The sequence below is a fragment of the Dermacentor silvarum genome, chromosome 1 (genome assembly GCF_013339745.2).
Source record: "Dermacentor silvarum isolate Dsil-2018 chromosome 1, BIME_Dsil_1.4, whole genome shotgun sequence".
NCBI lineage: Eukaryota > Metazoa > Arthropoda > Arachnida > Ixodida > Ixodidae > Dermacentor > Dermacentor silvarum.
In genome coordinates, this window is record NC_051154.1 from 236174120 (window position 1) to 236198386 (window position 24267).

The 24267-nt window shown below is 47.5% G+C and overlaps 1 protein-coding gene across 1 annotated transcript in view; it reads right to left on the bottom strand.

Moving 5' to 3' along the window:
• LOC119437942 (substance-K receptor-like) overlaps nucleotides 1-23783 on the bottom strand; it is a 355162-nt gene extending 331379 nt beyond the window's left edge. Inside the window, exons 1-2 of the mRNA XM_037704756.2 lie at nucleotides 23775-23783; nucleotides 22857-23117 (exon numbers count right to left, since the gene is read on the bottom strand). Coding sequence (XP_037560684.2) covers nucleotides 22857-23117; nucleotides 23775-23783 — 270 coding nt within the window. The remainder of the gene's footprint in view (nucleotides 1-22856; nucleotides 23118-23774) is intronic.
• Between the last annotated feature and the right edge of the window lie 484 nt (nucleotides 23784-24267).

A 24267-nucleotide genomic window follows, 5' to 3' on the forward strand; every position in this document is an offset into this window, starting at 1 on the left:
TGAAGAACTATGTAGCAGGTCAAGGCTGAATTGCCGACTATATGTGTACAGGCGGCCTCGTTTGACCGAACTTCAACCTCGCGTGCTTGTCTCAGTACCTCACTCTACCAACTCATGTCGGGCTCCCGTAAATAGTGCTAGTCAGTTATATTGCGAAGGAAACAATGGTGCATTACACAACTGTAATATAAACATCGAACTTCTCGTGTAGATATGGTGTGCCTGAATGAACGAAATTGTCTCGAGCAGCAACAAAATAGAAAAAGAAGAAAAAAAAACGTAAACGAAGATGAGAAATGCTCCATGATTCTGTTACACGTGCGTTAATGTGAGGTAGTTAAGACGCTCGGAGAGCACTTTTTTAACAGCGAAGCTGTTTAAGCCAGCCGTAATTTGTGGTGCGTAGCCGTGGTAGCCATGGCAACCCGGAGGAGGAGGAGGAGGAGACCGCGTGCATGTCTCCTCCTCGCCAGCATGTGCATGTCTCCTCCTCGCCCTGCCTTTTCAACCCCTGCCTCTCTTCTCTCCGCGGCGCGCTGAGCCAGGAGCAAAAAAACAAAGGCGAAAGCTTGCACTAGGCCGCGCAACGCTCAAGACACAGCGAAGCTGGCCGATTGATATCGAGCGGCTAGCCTCCAACACGTTCGGCTTCGGCAAGCAGCAGCGTTCTTGGCACTGTGCCAACCTTGGTTAGCCTGCCTGCGTTTGTGGCATGCCAGGAGCGCTGTCGCTCGTAGGCGCCCAAGCGTCTAGCGCTAGTCACGCGAAATGTCGCGAAAGAGAAGGTACCTCCGAAAATGATCGGTCGAGAATACTTTCCTACGTGCGTAGTTTAGTTACACCAAGTTAAGACCTAGCAGCAACCAAGTTCATACCTAGCAGTAGCAGCCAGTAAGCGTCGCTGTGCCTAAGCTTTGCGCGACCGAGTGCAAACTTGCCTAATTTTTGTCTGTCTACTGTAAGCACCAATTTATAACTATATAGTCAAAGTTACAATACCAAAATTAGAAATGTACCCCTCTTTGGCGTTCCCATGGCAACGGGGGGCTCTTGTGTTCAGCTGTATACGCTTTGGTGATATAAGATCTCTAGGACCGCTGGCAGTGAGTGAAAGAAGGTGCGTTACACTGACGCTGCGAGGCCTTGAGCTATCTGGTTTCTTTCTATGGTTCGCTGCGTGCAATTCGTCTAAAAGTGACTGACGTAAAAATGCGAATAAACTGAAGAAAAGAAAGAAAAAGAAGCAACTGGGCGAAAGAACGGAAGATCGGATGTACTTACCTCCCAATATTATCGGCACTTTCTCTAATGACTGCCGCTGTAGGATCTTACTTTCCCCATGTTTATTCATCCCGGAAGTGCCGCCACATTCGCGCGAGCAAAATTATAGCGCGTTGAGTGCTCTCCGCAGAAACCGGAGCTCAGTGGATAGATTGGGCGTAGGTTGGACCGCGGTCCTCGGAAGGCGCTATATTTTAATGCAGCACGGTAAGTCGAGATATAGAAAACTAAATTGCCACTGTACGTCGTTCAAAAGACTTCATAAAATCATTCCTCGGCAGCGACAAACGGAACGCTGACCCGCCTTTGGGAGCAACTGGCGCTTGGGCCCGTGCTAGAATCGAGTGGCTGCTGGGACTCTCATCGCAAAGCAGGGGCGCATGTCGAGGCGTCGGGAATTGGTGTGGAGGAAGACCGGACGGCGTTCCCCTGGCCCCTCCTCCACTGAACCCGGCCGCGTGAGCGTGATCGAGGCCCTGAGTAAGTGCCTCACTTCTCACTTCCCCATAGTATGACCCATAGGTGAGGCAAAAAAAAACACAAATAATTAAATAATTAAATAGTTCTAGTTGCTGCGCAGGAAGGGAGCCTGTTTAGGCGCGCATCACCAAGGACAGCCGACGTTCCGCCTGCTTCGCACGCAGATGCGGTGGTGGCGAGCCGCGCCAGCCGTTGGATGCCAGATGCCACCATAGTTTTTTTTATCGTTTGTATAGTCACTTTAAATCTAGAAGCGTAGTACTACACTGTTTACCATTCTGGACCGTTTACGACAGCACGTGGCTTACACGCCTCCCTTCTTGTAAGGGCGCGCGCGCGCGCGCATGTGTGTGTGTGTGTGTGTGTGTGTGTGTGTGTGTGTGTGTGTGTGTGTGTGTGTGTGTGTGTGTGCGTGTGCGTGTGCGTGTGCGTGTGTGTGTGTTTAGCAGTGCTGTCACTGCACAATGGCAACAACTTCAATAACTTAGCCCATGTGCGTGTGGGACACGCGTCTCCGGTTAGTTTTGTCTTTATATTAACATTTTTATTTATAGGCTTATTATGTCTATGTTCCTGTTGTGTGTGCGGTCACATGGGAAAAGGGGTAGCGCCAGTTTAACTATCTTGGGATGGCCGGCTCAAGTGTACCGCATGTTCCTGTTTATGTATTGTTACTAAAGCAACAAAAAACCCCGGTATAACTTCTCTGTATTTCTTGTGGCTTCCTATGTAGTACACCAATGCCGACAATTATCCGGATGGTGGAACAGTCGTCGCCCTATACCTCAAACGCGATAGTGTAGCGCACGTGTCATACGCAGGTTGTGGGTTCGGCTGCCACCGGTGGCAAGCAGCCTTTTCTTGCACTTTCATTTGACTATTAAATTACCAGGAATATGAAGGCTGTCGCAAAGTGTACCCTCATCTATAGTTAATGCTAGAGTTTACTAAAATGCACCGTTCATTTCACCGTGCTTTCCTTGGCTTCATTGTCAGTTGTCCGGACATCGTTGTTTAAAAAAAAAAAAAAAAAAAAAACGACCCCCTCTGTTCCCGCGATTCTTCTCGCTAATGTATTATATTCAGGGCCCAGTCTAAAGTCCCAGCCTTAAGTTGTGTCTCATTTTGGGCCGGCGTAGTAAAACATCTGTTCCCATGGTGGGCGACCAGTTGAGGAAAGAAAAAGAAAACGTGTGGGAGAGAGTAGGGGTTTTTCCCTGAAGCGGGAAAAAAGTGCCGAGAGCCGAGGTTCTTGGCGCTGGCACGTTTTTACCGTCTCGTCACGGCTTATTACATGTTTCTCGTACGCTGCGGTATCGGTTCAGAGGTTGAAAGTGAATTTGTGTTTTTTTTTTTTCATTGCCGTGCTTTCACGCCGTCCCTCGTTATACAGAAGGAGAGCGCGCGCTGCGAACAAATTTAGAGGCTCCTTTATGCGGTTCTAAGACACATTATGTTTTCTTTCTTTCTTTATCTTTCTCGAGGACACGAGATTTCGTAAGGACCTTTTCATCCACTGACGGCTGATTTAAGAAAGAGAAAACTGTGTTGACCACATTTCCGGAAAGCATGAAAATCAAGCGGTTTGTTCGGAGCACAGGGGTCGATTCTTTGCCGAGCATGTTCCTTTCTTCTTTCTCTCTTTTTTTATTTATTTATTTCTTACTTCGTAAGCTGGCGAAGAAATTGCGCGAGAAAATCTTCAAGGCATCTATTGATCTTTTGTCACGAATATATATCAAAACTGCGCAACGGTGTCTGCTGAAAGTATTAGTGCAGTCATTAGCGCTAATTAACAGTCGTGTTTATTATTATTATTATTATTATTATTATTATTATTATTATTATTATTATTATTATTATTATTATTATTATTATTATTATTATTATTATTGGGTTACGAATTATATCTCTTGAAGGAAAGATCTGGGCAACGTAAATGCTTCCATGCCTGTGACAATGTACTATTTGCGGTAATGATTTCTATTAAGTTTGCACACATAAAAACGATCCTGGCGAGAAACAAAAGAGAGCTAGTCGACAGCTGATACAAGTAGGGGTGCAACGCCTGCAGGTTCTAGAAGGGTAAACGTGCACAAAAAAAAAAAAAAGGATAGTGAACGAAGAACAGGTGATAAAGAAGGAGTTCGCAAAAAAGAAGTGGCCCTAGGAAATTTCATTTACATTTCGGCATCAAAATTCAAACCGCGCTGCGTCAGAACACATTTCGGCAGCCAACGAAGAGGTGGACACCCCTCGTGTGAACAGAGCTGGCAACTTCTCTGTTGGCATTGCCTCCCTGTCATCCCGCCGAGCGAGAGAGAAAGCTGCGGAGGTTAACCGGAAAACAAATATCCCGTTTGCTACCCTGCATCGGGGAAGAGGCAAGGGAAGTCAGAAAAAAATTAAAACCCAAGCAGAGACAGAGAAAACACACACACACACACACACACACACACACACACACACACACACACACACACACAGACACAGACACAGACACACACACACACACACACACACACACACACACACACACACACACACACACACACACACACACACACACACACACACACACATGCACACACACACGCACACACACACACGCACGCACGCACGCACACACACACAAACACACATGTAAAACTCCCGATACCGCTTTCTGTTGCTAAATACGTGCTACACAAAAGTGTTGTTCCAGCATGAAAAACGCCAGCGAATACATGCAAAGTGTCTCGAGCAGCCAGTCGCGCGGTAATTTTGCGTGCGTTGGCGGGCTTCTCTCGTGCTTGGAAAAACACTCTTATGGAGCACGTAGTGAGCAACAGAAAGCTCTGTCGGGAGTTTTTCGTGCTGCTCTACAATTTTCTCATTGACGCTTTTCATCTAATTATAATATCTGGGAAGTAAATTAATTAATTAAGACGAATTATGTAATCAGGCGGAATGCAAAATATAATCTGAGTATCTCCAAGCGACGGCAAACAACGTTACGTGGGTTCTGTCCACCTACGTGGCATTTGCATATTTTTAAAATTTGGCTCAAATTACGTGAGACACAAGGTATGTTTCAATATAACGGATAGTACATGTGTTCTGCGCCTTTGAGATTGTTACACTTTATGCGAAGTTATTTGAATTGGCGTTACAGTCCAGTCTTTTCCGGCACTGTACGTCTGTGCGCATATTCTTGGACAAATTTCAGCACTTTAACTTGTTTGCAGACGGAGCTATGCATGTTTGGCCCTGTTATTGTTCTCCCTTCCGTGCTTGTTTACTCTGCGACAAGGTGCATTTCGCACCACCTAAAAGCCCCAATCTCCCCTTTTGCTATTATAAATAAAGTAGCCTGAGCATAGAAAAAAAATTTTAGTTATCCTTGCTTATGTGGGATAAAAAACATGGAGAATACCCTCAGCTGTGGCTCATTGACTATGGCTTGCTGTTGCTGAACACGAGTTCGTGGGTTTGATTTCTGACAGCGGTGACAAAGTGGCAGATTGGGACAAAATGCGCAATTCTCCCCCATTCTGGTATATGCGGCGGCAGAATGCAAGCGGTCTCGTGTACTTAGCTTAGGGTGCGCGCGGAAGAACGCGACGGTGTTGAAACTAATCCGGGTCCTTTCCATACGGCCAATGTGCTCCACTAGAACGTTCATCAAAAACATGAGAAGTCTGCGTCTGTGCAGACGCTAACATCAAGCCTTGTACGAGTAGCTTCGGATTGGCACCGACAGAGGGATTTTGCATCTATAGGCTGCCATGTTCAAGCTGGTTGCGAGACACCTGATTAGGTTAAGCCATCGTCTCTTGACTAAGAACGTGAAACTTGAAGCCAATTACTATTCAGTAGGTTAAGTCAGCTAATCAACCGGATTCGTCTATTTCAGTTCGGCTTGGCAATTTGGGCTTTTAGAGAGCATACTACTGACGGGAGTATTTTTGGAGTGGCGCAGTTAAAGAAAAAAAAAGAACAAACATGCGTTAATTAGGCTCACATTTATATACGTGCGCTCATTATATGCAGACAACTTAGTCGCGTCTGTAATACTCTCACCGTTATTTATTCAATAGTTACTATGTTTCAGGTACGGCCAGAATTCTCTACTTTACATTTTTTTATGATTCTCTTTTCAATATATATGATTTTGGTCTGTCTGTGTTTTGGATGCCTTTATAGGTTTTTCATACAGAGTCACCACTTTACATCGAGCAAGTTAAGACCGTATAAGAATTACTATTGAGTCCAGCCCATAAGGTCGGTCACACACACTCATAAGAAGGAGCAGAAGAAAAACAAAACAAACTGCCAGCATGATTGTGATAAATTTTGAGTCGGAACGATGAATTACATTCTCGCTGCCCAGTACATTACCTACATTGAAGCGTATTCATTGGAATGTCCGTTTGCGTTCTTCACGGCAGAGCAGTATTTCAGTGAGGCTTCTACGCCTCTGAATTCCGCGTCTCAGTTTTTTTCGTGAGAAGTCAAGGTTTCAAACTGTTGAACCTTTATGTTACGTGCGGAAATGTAGACCTTGGACTACCTTGTTGTCTTCTTCGGATAGTTCGCTTGCGGAAGAAAGGTCTACTTTGAACTGACCGTTTCGCCAGTGGGACTTGGTGTTCTTGTTCCTTATAGTAAGATCGAGCAGCTTGGGTCGGCCCCAGAAGGTAACGTGCGTATTCTCGCCCGAATTCAGTGTTGCTACAGAAGATTCAAATTCTGAACCACCTTGTCGAAGTGGTATTAATGCCGCATTTATTTCTCTTCCTGCTCTGTCGCCCTGCTCGCTTTTTTACCATTGCGTTCTGTTATTTCCGTTTTGTTGTTCGCACAATAACCAATATATTAAGTTGTGAAAATAAGTATTTTACTTGTCCCAAGGCGTACCCTGAGCTCAATCCCTCTAAATAGGTACATACCATTTCATTCGGCCAACAAAAACGACCCACATATGACGGCCGTTCAACACGAAATATGCAGGGTGCCCCAACTATCGTGCGCCAAGATTTGAAAATATGTGAATGTCACGTATATACATAGCTGCACAGAACGAAGGCAATGTTGTTTGCCGTCGATAGGAGATACTCAGATTATTTGTTGCATTACACCTAATTACATAATTAGTTCTAATTAATTAAACAACTTCTCAAATATTATAATTCTAAAGATGAAAAGTGTGAATGAGAAAATTGCAGAGCAACATGAAAAAATTCAGAGACCTTCCCCTGTCGAGAAAATGGGGGTAAGCGAAGCTTGTGGCAAGACGACGCTGTCGCAGGCGTTCCCTTCGTTTGCCCGCTTCGTTTGTCGGTGGATCTTCGCTGACGCTTCGCCTGGGCTTCGGAAGCCCTCACGCTAGAATCGGACGACAAGCTTCGCTCACCCCCATTTTTTCGACAGCGGAAGAGCTGGTGATTTTGCCTTTTTGGGTCCCACGTGTGACAAGGGTAGTTCAATGGCGCGTTACAGGTCCCCGAGCCCACAGGGGTATGTGCCATTGAGCTTGGATCCTTTCTGCACTATCACCAGGATCGGCCCACTTTTTGGCGTGACACCACCACCACCACCGCCAACACTTGTGAGCCTATTCGCAACTCAAATAAACTGCAGGGGGCGCGGCGAAAACTGGCCGCGTCTGGCTACACTGTGCAACATGGCTGCTACACGGAGGTCCCCGCGTCGCCGCAACCGCTGTGTTTGATGTACAGTACACTGTAGTTTGATGATTTTCGTGCAGTGTGATGCCGGTTTGCACTGTTTTGTGGAAGGAAAGCGAGTAGCTTAGGCCGACCAAATCATTTCAGCTGATCTGAGAGAGGCACAGTGGGTAATGAGGCAGAAATGGTCGCAGAGCGTGTGCAAACATCTGGCGTGACAGCGCACCGGCACGAGATTCTGATGAAAATCACCGATGTATTCTTGAACCCATTGGTCGTGGAACCGAAGTACTCGTGCACTGTCGGATTGTCGGAAAAGTACAAGCACGTTTCTGCTGCTTTGATTCACTGTGAAGGCGCGGATAGATAGTCCGGCGTTTCGAACGTGCGAGACAGCGGCCGGCGAAGTTTGATACGTCACGCTGGCCTCGCCAGGATTGCCGAAATCTTACAACCTGCTCAGTTTGGCACGTTTAACATGGCCCGCAGCAGCGCACCGACTTGCTCGATCAGCTGTTACCGCTGTACACGCGGATAAATGCGCAGCCGGCGCGCATGCACTTTCTCATTGTTGTTCGTTAGGCGAAGGCGCAAACTCTGCACGCTCTTTTCAGTCCAGAGAGCAGGCGAACCTAAAATCAAGCTTTGCACTTTATCGCGAGTATGCTCTATGAATCTGTGGCGAACCTTTCCCGCTACTTTTGCGTTCCTGCTATTTATTTTACATTCAAGATTTGCGCAACGTGACTGCTGCTTAGCTTAGCTGTAGTTATTGCAGTAGTTGGCGCATTGTTTCTCTCGTAGAGAACAAAACGATAAACAAGAAACAGAAAGATCTGCTTACAACAATAAAAACACATTTGCACACCATGTACAGGTATGGCTTGTACTGCGTGGCCTGGCCATGACTGATTACTCCCCGCTGTCTACGAACATGTCGCTTATGGCTGCTGTGTAAACTAATGAAATAAATCAAATGTTTCTGGGAAAATAATGTTAACTAATCTACTGCATAATGAATCTAATTAATTTTCTATGTTTTTCTATAATTGATGTATCCTGCACTTTAAGTGGCCAAAACTGTGTTCGCCTCTGAACTGCCAATTTTCTTCATACACTGATAAGGGATGCAATTTCTTTGATAATTATGCACTTTCAGAAAAGCGCCTACTAATTTGCACTAGTTACATGGGTAGTGTGTCCAGGTCGCAAGGAAGGCGTACCGCTATGCCACCCCATAGTTATGTTGCACGCTGGCGCGTACATGTTGTGCTTACATAGAACGATTTACTGACGTTACCCGGGAGTACCTGAAACTCCGATGTACCGATTTTCGCTGATGTACCATACGCGGTAGTTCCACGTTGTGCGCAGCATGTATCCGATATAACAGCTTTAATCATGGAAAGCTTGAGTACCGCGGCGACATTCGCATCATAAACTGCATTACCACGCCGGCTATCACATGAAACTGCATGTTGCAGCACGCATACGCTGAACGTTATCGCGATGGCAGTAACAACCTCAATGCAAACTTTCTGAAGTTCGCTGTAGCGCTTTACTACAAACGTAGTACAAGCAACAGGATCGCGCTCTCTTCACACAAACAACAAACCGACCCTCACCTGAAAAAAAAAAATGAGAACTTTCTCGAGCAAGATGTTGGAAACACAACTATTGCCGTTGTCGCAACTATATGATATGATTCGCAATCCATGTGGCTCTTCGGCGGCGCAAAACTGCAAAATGCAGCATAATTCCACGGCCGTGCGGAGTTTCGTAGACGGTGGCTCCATCGTATCGTACTAGAAGCGCACCCGATTGCAGTACGAAGGCTACGGACGTTCCGACGTCCGTGTGAGGTTTCCAGCTCTCGCCACTAGGTGTCGCATGAATTGCTGGAGTCGCGAATAAAGCTTCGCTTAAAACTCCCGATACAGCTTTCTGTTGCCCAATACGTGCTACATGTTTTTCCGAGCGTGAAAGAAGCCTGCGAATACACGCAAACTGCCTTGAGAGGCCAGTCTCGCGGCAATTTTGTGTGTTTCGCGGGCTTCTTCCACGCTCGGAAAAACACCTTTATGTAGCTCGTATTGAGATACATAAAGCTGTATAGATGGTTTTTTCATGTTGCTCTACAATTTTCTAATTTACATCTAATTATAATATTTGAAAAGTTGCTTAATAATTAAGCCTAATTATGTGATTAGACGGAAAGCAATAAATAATCAGAGTATCTCCAAGTGCTGGCAAACATCATTACTTTGCTTCAGTCCAGCTGCGTGGCATTTGCATATTTTTAAGTATGGTTGGATGGTAGTTGGGACACCCTGTATAAGAAACCGTGTTTTTAAGCGACCGCGACAGCAGTTTTCATTGAAGGGACCATGCACAACTCTGTGCACTTTATGTTTCGTACACAACTGAAAAGCATCGTTTTGGCAAACCCTGTTTCGGTTTGTATGGCAGATGAAACTTTCCGCCCCTGCAGAAGAAAAAAAACCAAAAAAACAACAACAAACAAAACGCAGTTTCAACCGCAGGTTGGTGAACTCCGCGCAACCAAATTCACTGATATGAAATTATGTGATCTCGAGCAAGACGCGTTTCGGCTGAGTGGTCTGGAGTAAGCCGTAAGCACGGCAGGCAGACGGCGAGCTTTTGCCGCTTGATCCAAAAGATCACTATTAGCGGCGAGCGCGATATGTGCGTTCATGCTCTTCCATTTCAGGATGAGCCCCGTGCGGGAATAGTGACGTGTAAGCCCCAGCGCAGTTATTATCGCGTGTTTCTGCCGCGACAGTTTTGGACCATTAATCTTAGGGAATTTAGTACAGAATTATAATTGGCTCACCAAGCTTCAGAGCAACGGCGGTGGTCAGTATTTGCGCGATAATCTCGCCAATATACCGTTATTATTTATAAAACCTCACTAAAACCAGTACTCGGACCATAACATTTTGCTAGAAACTCTCTGAGGTATGCCAGTTTCAAAAATTAGGCACTCAAGATATGCAGCGAAATGCATTGCTGCATCCAGTTGATGTTCTCCCACTGTGAAAAAATGCCTTATACAAAACTGCTAACTGGAACAGCAATACCTTTCACGACGCATATTGAGTTAGTATTTCTCGAAACTGGTGATAGGCGCCAAGTTTCCAGCAAAAGCGTATGGTATGAGTACTGGCTGACTTCAATTTCACAATTACTATATTCCCCCAAAGTCAATAATTAAATGTTAATTAGTAATACTTTGTTATTCATTATTTCACAATTAACGCACTCTTATGTTCGCCACAGCTATCAGGCGTGATGATTAAAAATTTTAATTTTGTCTCGAATCTCATATGCTTTAGTAATCTGAGTTAACAAACCTGAGTCACAGAAACACGCCGTATACAATCTCCCTAGCGTAAAGGAAAGCCAAAATTCTGTGAACGCTGCCTACGTTTGATATGCCGATCGTTCTCCATCATGCACCGTCGTTTCTTGATGCAGTTAAAACACCAGTTCGAGAGCAATTCTCTTTTTCTAATCAATTTGAACGTAGAGAAGCCAGCTCACAAAGGCAAAGACGTCGATGGCAATGCCAGCGCCATAATGCGCGTTCCGATTTTGTTACTTTACATTACTGTGAGGGGGGGTTTCGCGGCACCATCTTGCTTTCTGATTGTACTCCGCGAGACAGCTTACCATTACCTACGAGGACCACGCGTCGCCCTCTATTGAAGTCACGCAAACCCGTTCCCGGTGGTTGAAGCATCGACGTAAAGGTCAGTGCAGTCGTTGTATGCCTCGAACAGCAGGGTCTGCAGAAAGAGAGCTGCTCGAGAGCTGGTGATGAGAGTTGTGCTTTCGACCGAATTCCTGCCGCTGTCAGTTGAACTTGAGGCCTAGCCAAGCGACAAGAGGGAACAGGAATTCTCGCTGCAGCTACATAATTTGATGGAAGGCACACCCCAGTGTGGGATAGCCAACCAGGCGCTTCTTTTCTGGTTAACCTGCCTACATATTTCATCTCATTTATGTCGCTCTCTTTGCATGACTGCCCCGTCGCCGTGGCGTAACGAGTATTGGCTGTGCGGAATTCTAGACGTTTTACTGGGCAACTCCGCTTCGTGCAGGTCGACCCTTAGGCATTGTTTTTATTGCGATAGCAATTATATTGACACTTAAACTGGATTTCTGCCATCGGCGTCGCCGTCGCCGTCGCCGTCGCCATCGCCGTGAGGTTCCGTATAGATAACATCATCGCCGCGCGCCGTATGCCCGAGCGGTAGCGTGTGGGGGACGCGCGCTATCACGGAGAGCGAACGCACGGCGGAAAGCAAACGCGACCGGCGCGCGTGGGGGCATGGGAGGGAGGGAGGGAGGCGGGGTGACGCTGCTCTCCGGCACCAAAGGCCTATCTTGCAACCGGGCCCAAGGGGAACTTCCCACTCAATCTCCCACGCGCAAGCAAGGAAGCGGGACGGCAGCGCCGGAGGGAGCGGGGGGGGGGGGGGGGGCGCACTTCTACTCTGCCAACAACCGCGCTCGTCGCTCGCCGGCCGCACTGTCTCCTATCTCCACACGGCTCTGACCTTTTCTATGCACTGTGCATTCGCCGCTCAGTTTCCGTTGACGCGATAGACCGCACGTACCTTGGCCCGCTGCGACGTATATGCGCTTGCTGCCAGCGATTTGACAGTCGTTGTCTGCGGTCATTCAGTGTGATCTATTTATGTTTGCTTGTGCGCGCTCACACCACGCTTGTTCATTCAGTTAGTAATAGTCGGGCCACATTTTCCAACGCACGCTACACATGCAATGCTGCCCGGATCGGCAGTGCAGTGCTACAGGTGTGTCCCTTCGCACGCGCTGCCCACGGGAAGCGCTTCTCATCAACACCACCGTTTCACACGCGCCTTCTCGTGGTCATCGAGTCTCTCTTCATGTCGGTCTACTTACGCCGCAGCACACCTGCTTACTTAATCAGCTCATGTTTACTACAATTCATATTGCTACCAAAGCCGCTCACCTTACTTCGTGTCACATTGCTGTGTTGCTATCGCATTCATTGCTTCGACCTTAGGGTGAAACTGCACTGTAAACGGAAATAACTCTCAGGTGGGAGTATAATGCTTGTCCTCTAGCGACCCCCCGGTTGGGAGTTTATTATGCTCCGAATGATCGGAGTATAATTTTTACTCCGAGCGGGCGGAATTTTTGCGTGGTGCCTTGGGAGTTTTCTTTTTTCTGTCATTTTTATTTTTTACTTCGAGCTGGACGCAGTTTTTTCGAGGTGCACCGGGAGTATAAAAAAGACACGTCAATTTGCGTGGAGAATTTTTATGTAGAGGCTTCGGGTCAAATTCCGAAATATACACACAAGCATAAGCCAAATTCTGCGAAACAATTGAACGAGACCAAACAGACCAAGCAATACATAACACAAACATTTGAGAAACACCCGACGAAGAGCTGTGAAAGCCATCCAACGCACACTCGACACACAACAAGAAGCAACCCTGCCAGTATATATAGCCACGATAATGTGGGCCTCGACACGGCCTAGCGAGCAGCTGTAGTGTTTTCAGAGTTACGACTCACAGGCTCGCACATATGAGATCGGTCTCTCTGAAAACAACATGAAACATAAATCCACACGGAACTGTTAACTTAGAATATTGAAAAAACAACGTTCATGGCATAATTTTTCAAAATTAGAATGCCATTCCGTGAGCGCTGAAGCGACTTCGCACACTGCCGGTGTCCGCGGCCAAAAAGTAGTGCGTTAGTTACAGTACGCGTGCTTCATGACAAAATTAGCTTCATGCGAAAGAATTGTGGCTGGATAACAATTTATTACATGCGAGCATGACCCGTAGCAGCCTACGTAACACCGAAAATTGCGTAGTCATACATTTTTTTGACCGCACTACTTGCTCCGCGTCCAAGCAATGTCTCTCGGCTGTGAAACGAAGCCATATCGCTCATCTGGCAAACGAATCCTCACGCTCGGAGCCAGCAGGTATGCTCCTAAATCAGTATGTTGGATGGAGCTGATGTTAATGCAATATCCGAAGCAACGACGTGATCAAAATAGAACTGCGCGATAACAATTCAATTCACATCGCTCAGTAAGAAGCTTTATTCACAGTACGTACTTACGTCCTACCGTATTTCTTGGGCGAGGATATCCGTACACAGATTCATAAAAGAGTTGCTTGCACCACGGTCTAACTTACTGGCAGCACAGCACCGTGACGAACTCGGAATATGGCATTCATGTGCGGCTATCACGGACGTTGTCGCTCGAACCGTGACTGCTGTTGCCATTGCTACGCGGCACTTTACACCGGACGTTGTCAGAATATACTCAAAAGGACATAAAAGTGGTATTGAACTCACTGAGGAACACAAGTCAAGGTCACGCAACACGGAAGCACAGCCAGAAACACGAGCCGACATCACGAGTCAACTGGCAGCTTCGTGGTCACAACTAAGCCTTATTCCGCACTTGAAATCGTTGCTCTTGCATTCATCGTTGTCAGCAGAGTGATCACAGCTAACGCACATGAAGATGAGATGCAGTGAGCTTCAGACATGCCTATAACACTTTCTGGAAGGAAGTATAGGAAAGAAAATCGGCGAAACGCTGGCACGGAACGACACTTCACAGATGTAAACAAACCGTCAGCCATGAGCACCGCCGACTCCGCCGAACGCGGCCGGTCGCTGGCGCGGCGCACAGCCTTATGGGAAGCACCACGTGACCAACCTGTTCTGGCAGGGGAGTTTTTTAAAACTCCCTGTGCGGAGTTCCCGAGGAGAACAAAATTTTGAAGGCGGAATAAAATCACGTCATGTCCGCCCTTATCCTCCCACAGGTTGTGAGCGGAGTGAAACGAGGGAATGCCGTTGTATTCCTCCCATACGTCGGAATAAATATTGAAGGATGGGAGTATATAGGGCACATCACCTCCTTAAAATTCCCATGCGGGGGTATTTTCGTTTACAGTGTGTGACATGTTTTTGCAGCATCCGTCGTTTGAGCACGTGACCACACATGGGGACACCGTAACAAACAGTAGTCCGGTGTCTCAATGTAAGCATGCCGCTAGAATTGAAACCATATCAGCAGCGTGCAACGCGGCATTTTCTATCCCACTTTGTGTTTTTCATGTTATGTATAGGCGTTATTTTTACACGCTCCTATTGCTTAGAACAGGGGTTCTTCAGGTAGCATGTACGAAATTTCACTATTTATAATTTACTAGCTCCCGCCAACCCTTATGTATACCAATGGTACGTCATAAACGGTATACCGAATATAAGTGCTGAATTGACAGCTGTACCGTGACGATTACGATATTTTCTCGCTTACCGCAGCCTTATCGCTGGCATTAGTCGTATATGTTAACCCTTCAAGGTGCTCTAATAATCTAGACGGCCTTGTTATTGCGATGTGGGAAAGTAGAAGACGTGATGTAAGTGACTTCCAAATTATACAGGGTGTTTGACGTGTGAAGGGGGTTTATTCGGGTCGTAGAGCAGCAGCGACAAACGCAGCATTAGCAGCTAGGCTGTAGCCAGAGAGCGAACTGCGTACGAGCCACACGATGGGAGCGGGGCTGTTCAGCGTGCCAATATTGCTCACAATCACCACCGGTTGGAAGAGTAGCCATCTTGGCGACCTAGGGAGAGTTCAGCGGATCGTAGTACGGCTTGAGCCGGTCAATGTGCACAGCCTCTCGCCCGCGACGATGGAAATCGGAAGATGGCGACACGGGTTCAACCACGTAATTAACTGGCGAACTTTGCGCAATCACGCGGTAGGGCCCGTAGTACTTGGGAAGGAGCTTCGATGAAAGGCCAGGAGCTGCAACAGGCGGGACCCAAAGCCCTCGTGTGGAAGTCGATGGCGAAAGGGTGAGGAGGTGGTTTGAGGTCATGACGCTGTTTTTGGCGACACTTTTGAGCAGACGTCAACGAACAGGCCAGTTGTCGGCATTTTTCGGCGTGCTGAGCGACTGTAGCAACAGGTGAGCAGTCAGCAGGGTCCGACCGGTACGGGGGAACCGTATCAACGGAGCTGGAGGGATGGCGGCCGTAAAGCAGAAAGAATGGTGAGAACCCGGTAGTGGCTTGGGAGGCAGTGTTATATGCGTATGTGACGACGGGAAGTACAAGATCCCAGTTGGAGTGGTCTGACAGCACATACATTGATAGCATGTTACAGAGTGAGTTCTGTTGAATCGTTTTGTTAAGCCATTCGTCTGTGGGTGATAACGGTAGTGGTGCGGTGAATAATTTGGCATTCCGATAGAAGTGACTGCAGCACGTCCGAGAGGAATACGCGACCCCGATCGCTCAGCAGTTCACGAGGTGCGCCATGGCGGAGGATAACGTTGTGTAGAATGAACGAGGCGACGTCTTTTGCTGATGCGGCAGGTAAGGCGTCGATTTCAGCATATCGTGTCAAATGATCTACGGCGCCGACAATCCATCGGTCGCCAGCGCCACTAAATGGAAGAGGCCCGTATAAATCAATGCCGACCTGGTCAAATGGGTGAGCTGGGCAGGGAAGTGGCTGGAGAGGTGCGGTGGAGAGATGCGAGACATATTTGCGTCGCTGGCAGGCAATGCAGCAGCGTACGTATTTGCGGATGAAGGTGTACATGCCGTGCCAATAGTAGCGTAGGCGAAGCCGTGTGTAGGCCTTCGACACTCCGCCATGACCACACTGGGGGTCGGGGTGAAAAGCGGAGCATAAATCGTTTCGAAGGTGGCGGGCCACGTCTAACAGCCATGTGCGGCCGTCATTGTGGTAGTTGTGGCGGTATAAAAGTCCGTCGCGGATGGCGAAAGGCTGGGCCTGTCGGCATAACGCTCGAGTTGCCAAAGCGGCCCGAGGGTTTGACAGAATATCGAATATCATGAGGATCCATGGGTCTTCTCGTTGCTCCGAGGACATGTCCATGATGTCAAGCGGTGAGATATCATGACTGTCGGTAGAAGTACTGGCGTCTGAAGTAACTGCATGGGAAGCGCGAAAGGGCATCGGCGCCAGAGTGTCTGCGTCCAGAGCGATAGATGACACGGATATCATATTCCTGGATTCGGAGGGTCCACCGAGCGAGGCGGCCTGGCGGGTCTTTGAGGTTAGACAACCAGCAAAGAGTGTGATGATCCGTCACCACGTCAAAAGGTCGACCTAAGAGACATATGGGCGAAATTGTTGAAGAGCCCATACGATGGCCAGGCACTATTTTTCTGTTACTGAGTAATTGGCCTCAGATTTTGTAAGGGCATGACTGGCATAAGCGACCACGTATTCGGCATTAGCGTTCTTACGTTGTGCGAACACTTCACCAAGGCCTACACTACTGGCATCAGTGCGAAGTTCTGTAGGTGCGCTTGGATCAAAATGGTGCAAGATTGGCGGAGGCGTAAGTAGGTGGCGAAGAATCGTAAACGCATCATCAGAGGCTTCCGACCAAGTAGAAAGTTCATTGTCGCATTGGAGAAGTTGGTTTAGGCGTGCGATCACAGTAGTGAAATTGCGAACGAATCGTAGAAAATATGAGCATAGTCCAATGAAGCTGCGTAGTGCTTTCAAGTTAGTGGGCTTCGGGAATTAGGATACGGCACGAAGTTTAGCAGGATCGGGAAGAACGCCTTCTTTGAAGGAGACGTGGCCAAGTATAGTCAGTTTTCTAGCTGCAAATAGACACTTTGTCAAGTTAAGCTGGAGACCAGCATTCCAGAGACAGGTCAAAACTTGATGTAAACGGCGGAGATGAGTTGAAAAATCTGTGGAAAAGACGACAACGTCATCGAGGTAGCAGAGACAAGTATGCCACTTCAGGCCGCGCAGGATGCCGTCCATCATGTGTTGCAGAGACCAAACGGCATTACAGTGAATTCGTACAAGCCGTGGTGTTTCAAACGCGGTTTTTGAACAGTCAGCGTCAGCCACGGGCACCTGCCAGCAGCCAGAGTGGAGATCTAAGGAGGAAAAAACTCCACTCCTTGTAAACAGTCAAGTGTGTCGTCTATACGTGGCAATGGCTATACATCCTTTCGAGTAATCTTGTTAAGCTTTCGATAATGAACGCAAAATCGTATGGTGCCATCTTTTTTCTTAACTAGGATGAATGGTGATGCTGAGGGACTACTAAAAGGCTGGATGACACCGTGTTTGAGCGTATCGTTCACTTGGTCATCGATAACGCGTCTTTCGCTCACCGATACTCGGTAGGGACGCTGCCGAATGGGTGCATGGCTGCCAGTGTCGATAGTGTGCGAACAGTCGTTGTGCGACCGAGTGACGTTGCTTGACACTCAAACGAAGAGAAGCACTGGAGCAAGTGAAGACGTTCGGCGCGCTGCGTCGTCGTAAGGTTACTGGCAATAGATCGCGTAAAAGAACGCGGCAGTGACTGAGGAGGTGATTGCTCGAGTGCGGCAAGATAAGCGGAGTCGTCCATTGTGCTTAATATTGAAGGTGAAGCCAGTGGCTCTGCTCTCCCAAGGCTTTCACGGCGGTGTAAAGTAATTGGTTCGGCCGATGGGTTTCACACACATCAGAGAGACGCCAGTGGTGAACTCGGGACAGCAAACGGCAGTGGTAGTGACCGGCGGCGAACTAAGAGTTTAGACGGCGTGAAGAGTACTGTTCCGGCATCAACAGAGTCACAAGATACACTGACAAGAGCAGAAGACCAGGAAGGTATAACGGTATCTTCTAAAACGGTGACTTTGCGACAAGGGTGCTTGTTGGCATGGATAATATCTGTCGAAAACGGAAACAGCTCAATTTCGACGTGGGCGCAGTCGATGATCGCATGATGTGTGGAGAGAAAGTCCCATCCTAAAATAACGTCCGAACATGATGGCAACACGATGAATTCGATGACATAGAGAACCTGCTGAATGACGACACGAGCGGTGCAGGCGCCGGATGGCTCGACGTGCTGCGCGTTGGCAGTCCGAAGGGATAATCCAGAAAGCGGTGTCGTCCCTTTTCCAATTTGGCGGCAAATACGGGCATCTATCGCTGAAAGTTGCAGCACCGGGGTCGACAAGGGCTAGCGTCAATAATAATTGTATTGCGACTTCAATAACGTTTTTCGGGGAACTGTGAGGCATTATGCATTTTGCTGACACCGCAGTTCTTGCCTCCTGGGGCGCAATGACGTAAAATGATTCCAAACTGTTTTGATTCCAAACTCCTGACGTCAAATTTACGTCACCACCAACGCAAGCATCGGGCGGTGACCAGCAGCGTTGTCTGAACAACCCAATCAAACACTCTCCTCGTTTATAGGAGGTCACCTTTGTTCACTTTGGGAACCAATAACATTGTCCAAACTCAGCGGTTTTTCTTATCTAATTGGCTGACAAGAGGTGAGGAGAACGCTCTAGTGGAGAGGGTTTCGATGGGGTGGGGCCGAGCCAGCACAGTGAAAATAGATAACCGCATGAAGAGGGTGGTGCCGGCTTCTGCGATTGATCCGCTTCGCCTTACTTAGCTTGCGGTGGCGGGTCGAAAATCACGGTGGCGTGCAATGGAAGGATAAGAATGCCGCTAAAACAGATCCTCCGCAAGGAAGAGTTGGCAGAGCGATGTTGTATGCGTGCCGAAAGGGCTCGATAACGTTTTACTGCTACGCAAAAGGTTTATCATGCGCAAATAAATACATCCTCACCGGCAGGTGCGAGTAGCGAGGGCCTGAGCGATCGGCGGGCAGCCATCTTCTATTCCTTTCGGAACGGGGCAGTCTGTGGCTATTCAGAAAAATTCTCAGTTTTGTTCGGCATATTAATGCATTTTTTTTTCGCGTACACGTCATTTTGACGTGGGGAGGTTTCGCGGTTTTGTGACGTCGCGTGACAGACAGGCGAAGTGGGCGTCGCCAGAAAACATTGTACCAATAGCAGAGGGCTAATGGTGAAAAGGCGCCGAATCAGGAATGATTATTTTTCTTTTGCATGGTTTAATCATGCATAATCAGTGTGTACACGTTATATCAGATGGGGAGCTATCGCCGTTTTGGTGACGTCGCGTGACAGACAGGCGAAGTGGGGAGTGGCCCGAAAATGATTTGACCAACCGTGGAGGCTGATTGCAGAAATTGGAATCAAAACAGTTTGGGAATCATTTTACGTTATAGCGCCCCTGAACTGCGAGATTTAGTTTTCCTGGCGCAGAGGGATCCGCCTACGGTGCATAGGCGAAAGGGAGCGGCGCGGCGAGGAGAAGGTGAACGGCCAGCGGAGAAGGCGGTCTCTGCGGCAGAAGAAGATTCATGGCGAACTGGGTACGAGCCACACAATGGCAACGGGGCTGTTCAGCGTGCCTATTTTCTTTCTCACAGAGGCAATTTGTGCCAATACTTAAACGAACCAGATCGCGCTAAGTGAAGTTAACCGCCTCAGTATTGTTAACTGCCCTCTTGAGCAACGCAATGTTATTTATTACTCTGCGATTATGGAAATTAGTAGCAATAATTATAACTAGCTTTTAAAGCACTTATTTAGTTACAAATTTTTTTCATTGGAGAAGTCGAGGCTGGTAAGGAGATATATCCAAATGATTTACCTCCATGAAGTTGGCTGTTGTGGTTTAAATTTTCTACCAAGGCTCAATAGAAAACGCGCGAGACTTGAAACAGTACCATGTGGCTATGCGCATCTGTGCGGTGACATTAGTGCCCTAGCTCACCAAACATGCTTCAAACGAATGATCGATGCTGCACGCAGACAAGGTGTTCCACACACCTGTAACTGGAACCATGATTGAGCATAGTAGAATGATGTCCCCGTACGCGAATGCAACGCGTATGGATACTTAAACATGGTTCCAGTCGCTGGTGCGTGGAAGAATGTTCCAGATAATAGGTACTGGTATGTGGAACATGCACTGTTCCAATTACAGCGGCTATTTCACTTGGACACCGTTCCACATAATTATTGTTATGTGAATTGAAAAAAAAAATAAAAAAAGTTAGAACATATGGAACTCAGTTTCTTTGTAGTTTGCTATTTTATGTGGGACGCTGTTCTATTTAAGGAATAGGAGAATATTTGAAAAAAAGAAATGTCCTCTTATAGCTCGAACCTAAGTGGAAGAATGTATGAATATAGGCCATATATACAGGGTGTCTCAACTATCATGCACCAAAATTTAAAAAGTATGCAAATGCCACGTAGCTGGACAGAACCAAGGTAATGATGCTTGTCGTCGCTTCGAGATACTCAGATTATTTTTGCATTTCGCCTAAATACATAATTAGCCTTAATTAATTAATCGAATTCTCAAATATTATAATTAGATGAAAAGTGTCATGGAGAAAATTGTAAAGCAACAGGAAAAACTCCCTATATAGCTTTCTGCTGCTCATTAAGTGCTACATAAAATTGTTTTTTTTTTTCCGTACGCGAAAGATGCCAGTGAATACACGCAAAATTTCGGCGCGACAGGCTGCTCGAGGCACCTTGCGTGTATTCGCTGGCATCTTTCGCGTACGGAAAAGCACTTTTATGTAGCACGTACTGACCAGCATAAAGCTGTATCGGGAGTTTTTCATGTTGGATAAAGGGCGAAGCAATCTTGGCGGCGGATGGCGATGTATCTGAGATAGTGGTTGTTGCCGTCAGCTCTCAACCATCCTTTTGGCTCATGCGTATTCCTACGTTGGGTCTGGGTACCCAACACAGATTATTCATCCCAAACCTGTAAGACGGCAGAAATGCCGCGGTGCGCGAGCAGCTATAGTCATATGGTACTTTTTAAGATCCCGCGCTCCTTCTACGATGCCTTGAAAATTTAAAACCAGAGTAGCTCTATTCATGATACGCAACCAATTGGATAATTGTTAATAGGCTCTACAACTTCTCCTTTGAAGCCTATGTGCTTAGATCAATACTTTAACAGCTAATTTATTTTTAACGGATGACTCAGGCTCAAAGTAAAAGAATGGTTTAAGCTGCTGAAGAGGACAGTGAGCGATACTGTGTTGGTTACATCCGCCGAGCGTGCACCTAATTCATTTTGTACATCTTCCTTTCTTTCTTTGTTGACGCTAGGCCCAAAATAACTGGAACACCCCGTATAGGGGCCACTCTGTTCCCATTACATCAGAGAGCCGTGCCATGCATTCGTTAGTTCCATACAGCAATGTAGTACTGAAACAGCAAGTAGTTAATATCATGAGTACGACGTGGCACCGTGTACTAGGGCACATGCGGATTCAATCTGGAGCAAGACTCACAACCAGAAGCAGGGAATAAATTATTCCTATACTGCAGTAAAATGATCGGAGTCGTCCGCAGATGTTATCAGTGTTTCCACGACTGTAGTGCAGGCGCGACCTTTCGCTCACGGACTTTGCAATGCTGAAAAAAATAAGCACAGCCTTCTCAAGCAAAAATAGAAAAGAATTGCTGCAGTTAACGCGATATCAATAGTCGTTCGATGACCGCTTAGCGAAGCGACAGTGAGCAGCCAGCTCGCTCGAACTGAGACTTCGCTTGGCCTGTGAAGACTCCTCGTCATAGAGGCTGCTTTACGTGCTGCCGAAATGGAAGGTTGCAAAATTGTTAGTGTGACGGACATTTATTATTTCGGCGCTGTGACAGCCACCGTAATAATATATGACATCAGCGGTTTCTGATACTTCATATAGTTTTGGCCTCAGAGCGACGCTAAAGAAGAAAGTTCGGTCAAGTTGCATTGGTCAATTATACTGCTGCGACACTGGTAACGCCGGTCTTAGCGTGAGCAGAGGTTTACTAAATTCCGAAAAAAGACACTGCAACGAAAGAGGGTTGCTGACACCACCGCTTCCCGCACAACTTTTCGCTTATGTCATGGACTTTGATAGCGTCTGCACGGGAGTAGTTAATGGATAATTCCATTAAAGGAACCAAATAATCAACCTAGTCAGTTTTAAAACCTTTCTCTGGCAAGCACATCACACACAAACACATAAAAAAGGTGGAGGTGGGGGGGGGGGGGGGTTAACGGGGCAAACGCGTAAAAATACTGTGAAATCCATACAAGACAGTGGTTCAGGAGGATGGAGTCCTCAAGTGATCAACATTGGTCGAACAAAGGATGTCGCTGGAGGGCAACCAAAATATTATGCTCCAGCGATCTTTCTACTGCTGTTGATCACGTTGAACTCCATGGCGTCCCACTGACATACCGGCGCTGCTGTTGGGGCACCGAATTCAAATAGAGAAATAGAGTGTTGATATAATCCTTCACTAACATAAACAGATCTATTAGCACACTTTATGCCACTTTAAAACTGCAGCCGGTGGTCGAGCGCAGCCCAAGCGGTCGCAATCAGCCACGGAGGAGGCGGCCACTTGTAACCTCTCAAACTTTTTGTGTCTTTATCCGCTCAGCCACTCAGCGCGAGAAGACGTTACCTTCTTCTTGGCGCGGCACTGGGCGTTGATGTTCGCAGCGCTGCGCTCTCCGGGCATCTGAGTGATCCACAGGCGCCACACGATGAGAGAGTAAGCGGTCAGCATGATGGCCACGGGCAGGAAGAAGAGCGCCACGGTGACCAGCAGGTAGTAGAGCTTGCGGCCCGACGAGGCGAACACGCACTCCCCGCGTTCCGCGTCCCAGCTGGCCTCCGTCGGCCACGTCCAGCCGCAGTACGTCACCGACTCCAGCGCCGTCCACTGCGGCAAAAAAAAAAAAAAAAAAGAGCGTTGCACACGACCGGAAGTCCGCATATAAAGCACATCACGACAACCGCAGAGAAAGAAAGAAAGAAAAGAAAGAGAAAGTTCATGATATCTGGAGAAGCCTAGTGGCTGGTCTGGAATCTACTCCAGGTGAGAAGGTGAGGGATGAATGAAAGGGAGTGAAATAATAAAAATAAAAACAGTCGCAGTGAAAGTGATGGCATATTAAACAACACGAAGCAACGTTCGTAGTTTTATCGGCCGCATAAATTGCAGTAAACAGTCGCTTACTAATTAAATTAGAAAGCATGGCGTCAGGTGAGCACAGGTAAGCATGAACAGATCTCACTCGATGACAGCGAATACTCTTTGTCACAACGCTGGCGTGATGAAGAGCGCCGACCTCGGGGAGCGAACGTTTAGGGCTGTCTCTCGCTTCAACGCGAGTCCGACAATTGAGATACGCGACCTCCAACACTAGACACACGTAAAGAAGCGCACGTCAAGCGATCAGCCGCCACGGCTCGGCCCCCGCTTTTTCACCGGCCGAAGATTACCTCCAAGATAGGTCGCCTGATCCGCGTATGCGGTCAGCTACGCGGACAGACATGCGCAGCCACGGCCGGGGTATAGAAGGAAACTCCCGCTTACCCACCACATGTGGCCCTCTTTCCTGTCCCAGAACCGTCGAGCTATGGGTCTTGAGCTTCGAAGCATGTACGTTTCGACAAACCCCGTAAAACACTTCGGTCACGTGCGCAGATAGTTGCATTGAAACTTGTGGCAAAAGCTATACTATCGAGGCGGAATGATACGTTCAGGGACGGAGGGAATAATTACATGGCGTTATTACACATTGCTCTTATGCTGTTACACATTGCTGTTACACAATGCTGTTACATATTGCGTCACGTGTTACGTGACACCATCGGGCTAAAAAGGATGTTCCACATCCACCCACTATGGTTCTGAGTGGCGCTGGCTAACACACCTAGGGCTAGATTTAGTGAACATAAATTCCCAAGTTAGTGGACGAATTGATGGCCGTCGCCGTAACACAAATGGTAGTGCAACGCACGCGTATTGCGGAGGTTGCGGGTTCGGCTCCCGCCGGCGACAAGTTATCTTTTCGTCCACTTTCGTT